The sequence below is a fragment of the Gracilinanus agilis genome, chromosome 2 (genome assembly GCF_016433145.1).
Source record: "Gracilinanus agilis isolate LMUSP501 chromosome 2, AgileGrace, whole genome shotgun sequence".
Lineage (NCBI taxonomy): Eukaryota > Metazoa > Chordata > Mammalia > Didelphimorphia > Didelphidae > Gracilinanus > Gracilinanus agilis.
The window spans coordinates 350,469,995-350,482,143 of NC_058131.1; the positions used below are offsets into that span (position 1 = coordinate 350,469,995).

The window sequence follows — 12,149 nt, forward strand, 5'->3', positions numbered from 1 at the left end:
GGGGGGGGGGGGGGGGGCAGCAATTCAGACATTGCATTCTGTCAAAGGAAATTTTGTGTTGGATTCAGGAAGATGAGACTTGAAAAAATACAGCCAAAGGTCCCCAATGCTGGTCGGCAAATGCCACAGTAGATACAACAAAGTTGTGGTGGTAGGGACAACTAGATAGCACAGGGGAGAGAGCACCAGGCCTAGAGGCAGGAGGTCCTTGGTTCAAATCTTAGATATTTCTTAGCTCTGTGACCCTGGGCAAGTCATTTAACCTCCATTGCCTAGCCCGTACTGCTCTTCTGTCTTGGAAAAGAACTTAGTTCAAGTCTGAGACAGAAGGTAAAGTTTAAAATTTAAAAAAAAAAAAAAAAGCTGTGAAGGTAAAGATCAAACAGGAGAAGTTTCTAGTATAGCCCTAGCTGAAAACTGGATCTCAACTTTACCACCTTCTCTTTCTTTTAGTTTATATGCCTTCTCCCCTTCTCTCCTCCCCTAAATCACTATAAGTGAGAACTAGACTTCAAAAGCAATTCTTGTGGGCAACTAGGTAGCTCAGTGGATTGAGAGCCAGGCCTAGAGACAGAAGGCCATGGGTTCAAATCTGATCTCAGGCACTTCCTAGTTGTATGACCCTGGGCAAGTCACTTGAACCCCCATTGCTTAGCCCTTACTACTCTTCTATCTTGGAATCAATACATAGTGGGAGCAGAAGGCATATGGAGGAGAAGAACACAATAGGAGTAATAGAAGGGGACCAGAGACAAACAAGTTTCAACATTTTGCCCATGTCCTGGAGCATTTGGGAAGAGGATTAGAGGAACTTATAGATCCCACCCTGATGGAAGACAGGCTGGATAATGAGAGTACTGAAAGTTTGAGGAAAGGAATCCAGGGGCAGGACCAGGGCCAGGAAGGAAAGGAGAGTGGGGCAATGGCTCGAGTGGCCCTCTGGGACATTCCATCATTTATTCAGGTGTCTGAGAGTGGGGAGTGGGGGAGTCTCTCCCCATCACCTGGGGAAAAGGGCTGTGGATTGTATCAACCGCATTCTATCCCTCTTCCTCATCTTCTTCTGCCAGACACAGGAAGTAGACAAAGGGCTCGTGTCTACGTTAAACTTCTTTTCCAGCAGTTGCAGCCGGGCTGTGGCGTCAGTCAGCATATCCATGAGAAGTTCTTGCTGGAGCTTCAGATAGTTGTTTTCTTCCAACAATGCCTTGTTCTTGCCCTGGGGGACAAGAGGCTCCCAGTAAGTGGTGAGGTTCAAGGGTTGCAAGTTGGTTCGGTAGCCTCCTTCCATCACCCACTTCCCAGCCTCGAAGATAAAGGCCTGGTCACTGAGCTGAGTTCGAGGAGAACCGTAATTGAGTCCCAGCTCAGCCTGGCGAGTGTGATGGTCCAGTAGGTAGAAGGTGGACATGGAAGAGATTTGGCGCAGTGGAGGCCGCCTGGGTGCGAAACGGCGGGAGAAGTGGTCAGCCCAGAACTGTCGAAGCTGATTCATCAGAATGAACAACGAATTGATGATGGGAGTTCGAGGAGAGGAATCCAGACTGCCAGGGACTGATGGATTCGCAGAGGGAGAAAGGGAGGAAAGATTAGAAGCCCCACACACTGGCCTGGGCTGCTCAGTGGGAGATTGTCTGGACGGGAGCCCCAGGATGGAGATCGCTCCAGCTGGCCAAGCAGCTGGATCCTGGATAAGTACCAAGGGTTTCTGCGGGGAGACAGAGGCAGGATGAGTCATTTCCTGTGCCCTGCAGTTCCCAGACATGGGAAGCTTCCTCTGGGCACTAATAGTAGCCCCTGTTCCATTGCCTTGGCCCAGCACAACCTTTTACTTCCATTCCCCTTACCTTTCTGTTTCCTTTCCTATTTCTGCTTGTGGATAGGGCACTGGACCAGCCATCAGGAAAACCTAGGTTCAAATCCCACAGCAGACACAATCTGTGTGACCTAACCCCTTACAGGACTCAATGTCTTCTAAGGTTCCTTCCAGTTTTTAACCTGTATTATCCTATGATCCCCTGACTTCCTTAGGCCTACTAGCCCTGGGGTAGCCCTGGGGGCTAAGAAGGCTTTGGATTCCTTCCTAAGTGTTCCAATAAGGCTAATCTGGCCGCCTGTGCCATCCCTATCCTAGGTCCTTTGGCTCCTTCTATGTCATCACCATTCCTGAACATTCTCATTTTTTTTATGCCTAGATAACATGATGCTGGGGTTTACAATCGTCTGTTATCTCTGCTCTCAAGAAGTTTATAGTTTCCAGCTTTCTAAAACTCAGGTATCCACCAGAGTTTGGTGGGGACACATCACTCCATGGAAAACCCAATGGGTGCCAGATCACCAAGGAGACACAGATTTTGTTTTAATCCCTATTTTCTAAGTCACTAATCTGTGCCTGGAAGAGCTGGGCTGGAACTGAGTGAATCTCAGTAAGTGGCACTGGTCTCACCGGAGTACTGCCACCTCCAGGAAAGTATCCTGCTGGGTCCCATTCAAGGGAGCCTTTCTGGTGCTGAGTCCACAGAGACTCTGGTTCTGCTGACATGTAGCATCTTTATTCATGAACCAACAGGCAGGACAGGGCCAAGGATGCTCTGGGGTTTGGGCCATCTCCCCAGAAAGGAATGCCCATTTCTGATCCCTCCCTCCATCTGCTCAGGCCCCCTTATAGCTCACCTAGAGTTCACACTTGCAGCTTCTCTCATGGGTCCACACCGTCAGGCCCCAGCTCAGCTCAGCTCAGGTCCTGACTGTCTCACACGACTCACAATGACTGACTGACCACTTACCTGGCTTTGGAGAGTCCACTACAGCTGCAGGGTAGCTGAGGGACAGTCACACTGGGAAGGCCTAGCCTGTCCCCTTCCTTACACCCCAGCTGGAAACATCCCAGTTCTGTACTCCTAACTGCATCACTGGACTACTCTTCCCGAAGCACCCTTCCATCCTGTACCCCGAGGCCCAAGAAAACTGGGGCCTGGAGCTGGGAAAGGAGACTAGAAGACAAGATGTAGTCTTTAAACCTCAGTGGATTTAGAAAAGGAAGATTAACATACATGAAATAAAAACCTACTTTAAGAAACCTTCCCAGCTATGAAGTAGTCACTTGCCTATATCACTCATGGTTTCTCTCCATCCATTTAATGTTTTTTTTTAATGGTTTTATGGTTTAATGGTATTACTATTGGAATTGTAGACTTGGAACTGCAACTTCGAGCTATAGTCATCATTTAATTCAATACCATCACTCCATTTTGTAAAAGGGGAAACTGAGGTGCAGAAATGGGAAGAGACTTGTCCAACATCAAATTAGTGACAGAGTTGAGACAAGACCCCAGGTATCATGTCCTGGTCTCTCTACTATCTCAGGTTTCCCATTTCCCGAGTGTTTGTAGATGGGCAGGAAATATTTGACTAATAACTTAAACTGATGTCCTAAAGTCAGGGTGGGAAGAAGACCCTCATCCAGGGGTATCCTGGTGCCTGTTCTAAGCAGCATCTGAGAGCCCCTTGTTAAATTTTCATTGTAATCATTTACCCCCTCCCCACCCCCACCCCCCCAGGGACTGGCAATGATTACAAATCAGGTCTTGATTGATTATTTTGCTTTTTTTGTCTAGAGTTTGTTGTTGAGTTGCTTTTCAGTCGTATCTGGCTCTCCGTTGACCCTTGCCAAAAAATCCTAGATTGGTTTGCCATTTTCAAGTTCTTTGGTTCATTTTACAGGTGAGGAAACTGAGGCAAATAGGGTTGGTGACTTGCCCAGGGTCATACAGCTAGTGTATGTCTTGAGGTCAGACTTGAACTCAGAAAGATGAGTTTCCCTGACTCTAGGTGCGGCACACAATTGACTTCTCACTACTTAAAGAGGTATTAATAATGCTGATTTACCTCAAAAGAGTATACATTCATTCCCCCCCCCCAAAAGTCCAATTGTTAAACATATATCAACACATCCCTGCCCTCATCCCATGATCAACAATCCATCCTTAGATATAGTGTTGGAAAAAGTTGCACATTCTCCACATTCTCTAAATGCTCTGGATTTCTTGGGGGGCTGGGAAATAAGCAAGAGAGGGCAGAGAAACAAGAAGCTCCTTTTCTTTTTAATTGATAAAACTCCTGTTGCCTCTCATCAGGACAGAGCTGGACACTGAAGGGGGGGGGAAGGAATCTGGTGCAGGAGGTGACCTGCCTAGTTACCTTTGCCAATATCATAATTATTGACATATTCTATGTGTCCCTCCCTAACATAGTCTCAGCAGAACAGCTGGAAAATGGGGCAGAAATAGGTCGTGACTAGATCTAAGCCAAGATAGCTGGCAACTTTTTTTAAAACGAGGTTGGACTTCCTTTGATTCAACCCTGACTTACTCTTTAGGAAAAAGGAACATATCCAAAATAACGTACAATTCCTAGTAGACTCGAATAAGGAACACTCAGGTGGTACAGTGGATATAGGGCCAGGCCTACAGTCAGGAAGTCCTGAGTTCAAATGTTACCTTAGACATTTATTAGCTCTGGGACCAGAGGCAAGTCATAACCCTATTTGCCTCTATTTCCCCAACTGTAAAATGAGCTGGAGAAGGAAATAGCAAACTACTCCAGTATCTTTGCCAAGAGAATCCCAAGTTAGTCACAAATAGAAAGACTAAACAACAGAGCAGAATAAGTACATTAGATCTTTGAAATTTAGGTTGAGCTCTCACCTCTGTTATTTCTTAGCTGCGTAACTCTACGTAAATCACTTAACCTCTCTGGGCATCCATGTCTTTATCTGTAAAATGAAGAGTTTGGACAAGATCAGGGGTTCTTTACCCTTTTTGTATTACAGAGTTTTCTTGGCAGCCTGGCAAAGCCTATGAACCTCTTCTTTATAAAATGTTTTTAAATGCATAAAATAAAATGCAGAAGATCATCACAAAGGTCAACTCTATTAAAATATAATTATCAAAATATTTTTTAAAACCAAATTCAAGGGCACTCCAGGCTCAGAATCCCTAGACTCACTGAAAAAAAATTTTTTTTCCAGTTACATGTAGAAACATTTTTTGACAATTATCTTTTGACATTTTAGGATTTAGATTTTCTCCCTCCCTCCTTTCTTCTCCCTCCTCCCTACCTAAGGCTATCAATAGTCTGATAACAGTTATACCAGTACTTTCATGTAATACATATTTCCATACTGCTCATGTCATGATAGAAGATTCACATTATACATACAATAAAAATCCCCTGAAGGAAATAAAGTGGAAGATGGCATACCTTGAGATACAATCAGAATCCCTGGAATAGTTCTAAAGGATGATTTCGAAAATCCTTTCCAAATCTAGATCCTAAAAATGCAAAAGGTATAAGTTTGGCCTGTAGCCTTCAGGGGGTGCTGAGGAGCTAGTTAGAGCAGCTTTGAGGTAAAAGGGGAAATAATTACAAAGAATGATTTGACTTTACTTAGGTGCACGATATTTCCACTTAGCTCTTTGCTCTCTCTCAGGTAGCCACGTGGGACAGTACTCATAGGGACACCCCTTTCTGGCAAGTAGAAAGGAGCACAAATACTGCTCTGTCCTCTCTGGTTGGGAACTGGGAGATCTACGGAATCTCATAGTAGTTTTACATATGAAATGATTGCCTGTATATGTTGTTGGAGTTATTATTTTTTTAGCCTTATCTTCTGATTTAGAATCAATACTAGAAGTAGGAAGGGCTAGGAATTGAGGGTCAAGTGACTTGCCCAGGGTCACACAGATAGGAAGTATCTGAGGCTAAATTTGAACCCAGGACCTCCCATCTCTAGGTTTGGTTCTCCCCCGACTAGAGTTATTCATAAGAATTATATCCCTAACTTGTAGAAGTCACTTTGGATAGAGTTGCATATTTGCACAAAGCTAGAGAGTTTCCTGAAAATTCATGTGCTTGCAAATGCTCATTAAATACCTGTTTATTCAGGGAACCCAGAAGAATATCATCCACTTGCTTTAAAAGATCTTGAGTTGACAGTTGGAAAGGGGTAGTCAAGTTGCACCGAGAGGCCTTTCCTTTGTGGTCAGCAAAGGGGTTGAGACTGGTAGAAGCCATTTCCAATATAGAAATAAAATCACAAAATCACTATGAAGTCTGCTCCTCCATGTCCTGTGCTCCTCAAATGAAGAGAGGCCCATTTTCCAAGGTCTGGCCTGCATTTTCTGTTCTTCCTCTTCTTCACTTGCTTTCCTTATGGATCAGTTAACACAGGGATCTGACTGGTATCTTTTAGGAGGGTAGCCCTGAAGACATCACCCGCCAGTCCTGAGTTCTCTGGGACTAGTCAGGCTGCTGCTATGACAACCAGGAATGGGTGTGAATCACAGAGGATGCTCATCAATGAGGCAAAGCCCATCAGATCCCTGGGCAAGAGCCTCAGGGCGACCACCGAGATCCCACTGGTTTCCATCTTCCCATTATGTTCTCTGCTCCATACTCCCCGAGTCAGGTCATTTATGGAGCTGGTGGAGCTATGGCTCTTTGGTCACTAGCTGAGAAGACAGGGTCACTTCAGTTAGGGACGATATGGCTAGTGGAGCTGGTCAGATCAGTTGGGTATTTAAAGTTAGGGAGGTTGGTGAGAGCTTGACTGCTACTATTTTAGCCACTAAGGAATAATTTGAGTCATTTGACCTGTTTCCTTTCCCCTTAAGTAACACTCAGACAATACCCATTCTGGGTTATACTGGTTCTAGATCTCCAGGAATAGGAACACAGCTTTGTGTATCAGTGTTACAGAAAACCACAGACAAAAAGGGCAAGTGTGTTGATAGGTCAGTTTGGGCTACTTAGAAAAGAAGCAACACAATTGTTAGTTGCAGGATCATCTGGGCTCCCCCAGAATAACAGACAAAGAGGCTGTTTCATACCGGTGGCTAGGTGACTCGGTGGATAAAGTGCTGAGCTTCAAGTTAGGAAGAATCATTGTTCTGAGTTCAAATCCGGCTTCAGATACTCACAAGCTATGAGACCCTGGGCAAGTCACTTCACCCTGTTTGCTTCGTTTTCCTTTCTGTAAAATGAGCTGGAGAAGGAAATGTCGGGCCACTCCAGGATCTATCCAGAGAAAACCCCAGATGTGGTCAGAAAGAATAAGATGTGACTAAAAACAGCTGAACAACTTTTATATTCAAGTGGATTTGCAGAAGGGTGGCTAGGTGTCTCAGTGGACTGAGAGCTAAACCCAGAGAGGAATGTCCTGGGTTCAAATCGGACCTCAGATACTTCCTAGCTATGTGACCCTGGGCAAGTAAGTCACTTACCCTCCATTGCCTAGCCCTTTACCATTCTTCTGCCTTGGAACCAATACTTAGTATCAATACTAAGATGGAAGGTAAGGATTTAAAAAAAAAAAAAAAAAGATGTAGGGAGCTGTTTCAAATGTACTAATTTTTTACTAAGTAGATCCCAGACCACCAGATTTGAATCTTAGCATGGCTCACTCTTTTTGTGGCCCTGAACAAATAATTTCACTTTCAGGGCTTCAGTTTATTCATTGGAATATAACTCTAGTCTCCAAATCCATTGGTATGATATCTCTCCTCATCTGTAAAGATTGTGTACATTTAATATAAATTATTATATATTTATTTTTAGATTATATTTTATTTATTATCATATATTTATTTATATTTACATATATTTATTATTATATATACACTTATTCAGTTTGAAAACTGATTCTTGATACCAGCCCTACCCTTTGACTGGCCATGCACATGAGGCTACATGGAGTTCTGGCAAAAGTCCCAGAGTGATGTGTTTGGAAGTCAGGCTCCAGGACTCAGGACTCTGACTATCTAATCAGACTCCCAGGAGGAAGGAGAAAAAAAACTGGCTATAACAATGATTTCTTCTGGGACTACAGTTCTTGCTCTCTCTCTCTCTCTCTCTGTCTCTCTCTCTCTCTGTCTCTCTCTCTCTCTGTCTCTCTCTGTCTCTCTGTCTCTCTCTGTCTCTCCGCTCTGGAGCATCTGAACACTGATGGCACTGACCTTTCCTGACTAGCCTAGCCTATCTCTATGAGTATGTATACTGCTTGCAAGCCACTGGGAGCTGGTGGCTTAGGCTGGAGCATAGGAAGCCTGGTTCAGGTGAGCAACTTTTTAGTTAGGGTAAACAGGTGATCTTTCTAGTCTTCAGAGAATTTTATTTTTATTAATTTATTTTTTAAACCCTTACCTTCTGTCTTAGAATCAATACTGTGTATTGGTTGTAAGGCAGAAGGGTGATAAAGGCTAGGCAATGGGGGTTAAGTGACTTGCCCAGGGTCACACAGCTGGGAAGTGTCTAAGGCCAGATTTGAACCTAGGGCCTCTTGTCTCGAGGTCTGGCTCTCAATCCACTGAACCACCCAGCTGCCCCTCTTCAGAGAATTTTAATCATTACAAGTTCAGTGCCTGGCACCTGTGTGAGGGGCAGGGCAGAGTTGGTAAGCACACAAGAGAGAAGAGCTCCAGACTCCACAGTCCTGTTGGGTCCTGCAGTCTCTTTGGGTGGTGTCCAGCTTTGAGAAAGATCTTTGAGGCCAACTCCACTTCTAATTGCTGAAGGGAAAATAAAATTTTGAAATGAATGACAATCTCCATCCATCATGTTCCTGTCCCCAACCTGCTACACCAGCAACTTCAGGAAACTTTGCCTTGAGTGAGATCCAGATTCTTTCTCTTGATTGAGCTGAGTTACTTCACTCCTAAGAGAAGAGTTCCTTCGCTCTGTATTGTCTGGTCCATATTCTCCTATGTACAGTAGGGCTCCTGTATCCCTAAAGGATATATGTCCCAAGACTTCTGTGGATAGCTTAAACTGCAGATATAAGCAAACACCTGTTGACTCCATATATGTGACTTTCTTGTACCCGTAGATGTATAATAAAGTTTAATTGATAAATTAAACATGTAGTAAGACATTACCAACATAAATATAGTAACAATAGAGTTCATTGTACATTATTATACAGTACTGTACAATAGTCCTCCTCTCACTCCGCGGGATATACAGTCCAAGATCCTCCAGTGAATGCTTGAAACCATGGATAGTGCCCAATCCTATACAAATAGGGTTTAACTTACTTTAACTTTTAACACCTGTGTTAACTTTACTATACAGTATTATGTTCTGTCTCCCCCCAACTCCTTTCCTTCAACTCCACACTCCATGACCTCCCAGATCTCCCTTCTCCCTATTTCTCATTGCAGTTTTGTGCAATTTGGCTCACTTGCCCTCCACCCCATATATGATAGCCCTATGGATTTATGGTCTGGATTAATAAAAAACTTGAGTGTCTGCTACAGCTTTGGAATTCTACCTGAGACCCCCAACAACACAACTGTGAAAAAATTAATTGAACCTGTCTGCTGGCTATGCTGTGGTCTTGTGTATGCCACAGCAGATCACTTCCAGCCCAGGATTAGGATTCTGATCCCTACTTTATTTTCATGAACTTTCTTTGGGGTCTCATAGGTCACTCTGGCTTTTTTCCTCAATGTGTCCCTCCTCCTTGCTCTGTAGAAAGGATATAGGTTGCTGAGACCACATCACACACCCTCCACTGGATTTTCTAGAAAACAAGTCTTTTCTTCTTCCTCATTAGGCATTGTCATCTTCTCAGTGCAAGAGTCCAAATTATAATTGTTTTGGGTAGACACTTGGAATTTCATCAGTGTAAGTAACTCCCAGTGAGAAAACTCCTACTGTCAATACAGATCAGCAGTTCTGAAATTTATAGTTTCAGAGAGTTGCCTGAGACACCAAGAGAATAACTGACAGTGTCACTAGAGTCTAGGTCTTCCTGACCCCAACCATAATGCCTCTTATTATTAAAATGGACTAAATACTACATTTCTGTGTTTCCAATCTGATTTGATCCAATCCAACAAATATTTATTACTACATAATTATTCCATGAAAAGTACCTTGGTAGGCACTGGGGTTACAATGACAAAATGGAAAATAGTCCCTACTTCAAAAACTTTACATTCTATTGAGTAGGATACAATATTTAAATTTGTAAGTATTTATAATTTGAGGAGGAAACAAGCACCTACAACAAGGAAGATCAGGAAAGGCCTCCTGTAAGTAGGAGCACCTAAACTGAACCTTGAAGAAAGGTAAGGATTCTAATAGCTATGTGGGTACAGTAGATAGAGTGACGGACCCAGAGCCTGGAAGACTCACATCTCTGATCAAATCTGACCTCAGACACTTACTAGCTGGTGACCCTGGACAAGTCAATTCACCCAGTTTGGCTCAGTTTCCTCATATGTAAGATTTGCTGGAGAAGAAAATGACAAATCATCTCTACCAGGAAAACCCTATATGGGTTTATGAAGATTCAGACAGAAGTAGAACTGATTGAACAACAAGGGAGGGATTCTAGAGGTCAGAATGATGAAGGAGTACATTGGATGCACAGAGCACTACCTGGAGATTCAGGAGAAAGTTTCATCCCAGAGCCTAGCACAATGTCTAGCACATAGTAGACACTAAATAAATGTTTATTAGCTTATTGATAAAAAAAATAAAACCTCATATCCATGTCAGACAAGTTACTTATGTGTCCAAGAGAAGAAAGGAGAGTGGGAACAAAGACCCGTGGGTCACATTCCAAGAGTTGGAATGCCAAGTTCAGGGAAGAGCCAGTAATGATATGTGTTTCTTGATTTAGGCTCCCATAAACTATCATGGTCAATAGTAACAGATTTCAGGCAGCTACTATTCTCTGTCAACCTAAGGGATCAAAGATCCTACGAGTGACTAACTTCACCAGAAATAATTTCTATCACTACAAGAAAATGAACTCCAAGAACAACTGGGTATTTCTATTTTGAAAATATACCAATTCCATGAAGTCTTTATACACAAAAATTAAGTTCATATAATTACAAAATTGTTGCTCTAAAGTCTCCAAAGGGATTAAACCTAAAGTAAGGAATCCAGTCCTGCCCTATGAAGGTCCTCCTACACTGAAATGAAATCCTTTACATAAACAAACTTACAGCAGAAAATTCTCCAATTTAGCAACATTATTATTATTTCTTAGTGAATCTGTAGGCAGTCAATAAGAATTTATTAAACTCCTGATATGTGCCAGGCACTGTGCTGAGTGTTAGGGATACAAAAAAGAGATAAAAGGAGCTCACAATCTAAGGGGGATAGGGAACAACAAGCAAACAAAAACATACAAACAAGCTACATCCAGGCTAAACTGGAAATAATTTAAAGAACCATAGAGCTGATCAAACCAACTGACCAGAAAGAAAATTATTTTTAGTCATTTTTTCAGTTGTATCCAACTCTTCATGACCTCATTTGGGGTTTTCTTGGCAAAGATACAGGAATGGTTTGCCCTTTCCTTCTTCAGCTCATTTGACAGATGAGGAAACTGAGGCAAATAGAGTTATTAAGTGTTTTCCCCAGGGCTGAACACCTGGTAAATGTCTAAGACCAGGTTTGAACTCAGGTGGATGAGTCTTCCTGACTCCTGGCCCAGCACTCTGTCTGCTTTGCCACCTAGATGTCCCAGAAGGACTAAGAGTTTGAATTACTATTCATTTGTCCACCTGTAATAAATATGCTTTAAAGGGATTTTTCTTTTGTGATCTGGACCTAGGCTTTCTTTGACATAAGAACCTCCTTCTATCAATATAGATCCAGCAACTATGGTGTAACTTGTAAGTATTGTAACTTGAGGATACTGAGAAAGAGTTAAGTGATTTGCTCAAGGTTGCACAGCCAGGATATATCAGTTGGATAGACATGAAATTGGGTCTTTCTGACTCAGACCTGCTCTCTATTATGTCACATTTCTAGAATGTCTGGGAGTAAGGCAGTTAACAGGCATTTATTAAACATTTAAAATGTGCCAGGCACTATGCCAAAGGGGATACAAGAAAGGCAAAAACCCCATTTTGCCCTTGGAGAGCTCATATCTTAACAAAAAGTCCTTGAGAGTAGGGAGATTAATTCTTTGTATTTGTAACTCTGGAATGCAGTATAATGTCTGGCACATAGAAGACACTTAATAGATGCTTTTTGGCTTGTTGATTAAAAAATAAAAACTCATACTCATATCAGACAAGTTACTTATGTATCCAAAGGAACAAAGGAGAGAAAGAACCAAGTCTCTT

The 12,149-nt window shown here is 42.7% G+C and overlaps 1 protein-coding gene across 1 annotated transcript; it reads right to left on the bottom strand.

The window, feature by feature from the left end:
- Positions 1-1,000: 1,000 nt before the first annotated feature.
- Positions 1,001-1,471, bottom strand: CBY3 (chibby family member 3). The gene has a single exon (XM_044659811.1). It carries the CDS (start codon positions 1,409-1,411, stop codon positions 1,001-1,003), a length of 411 nt encoding a protein of 136 aa, XP_044515746.1. The 5' UTR covers positions 1,412-1,471.
- Positions 1,472-12,149: the final 10,678 nt, after the last annotated feature.

Excerpts from the sequence above, each read along its gene's own strand:
- CBY3 (XM_044659811.1), bottom strand. The coding sequence starts at position 1,411 with ATGTCCACCTTCTACCTACTGGACCATCACACTCGCCAGGCTGAGCTG.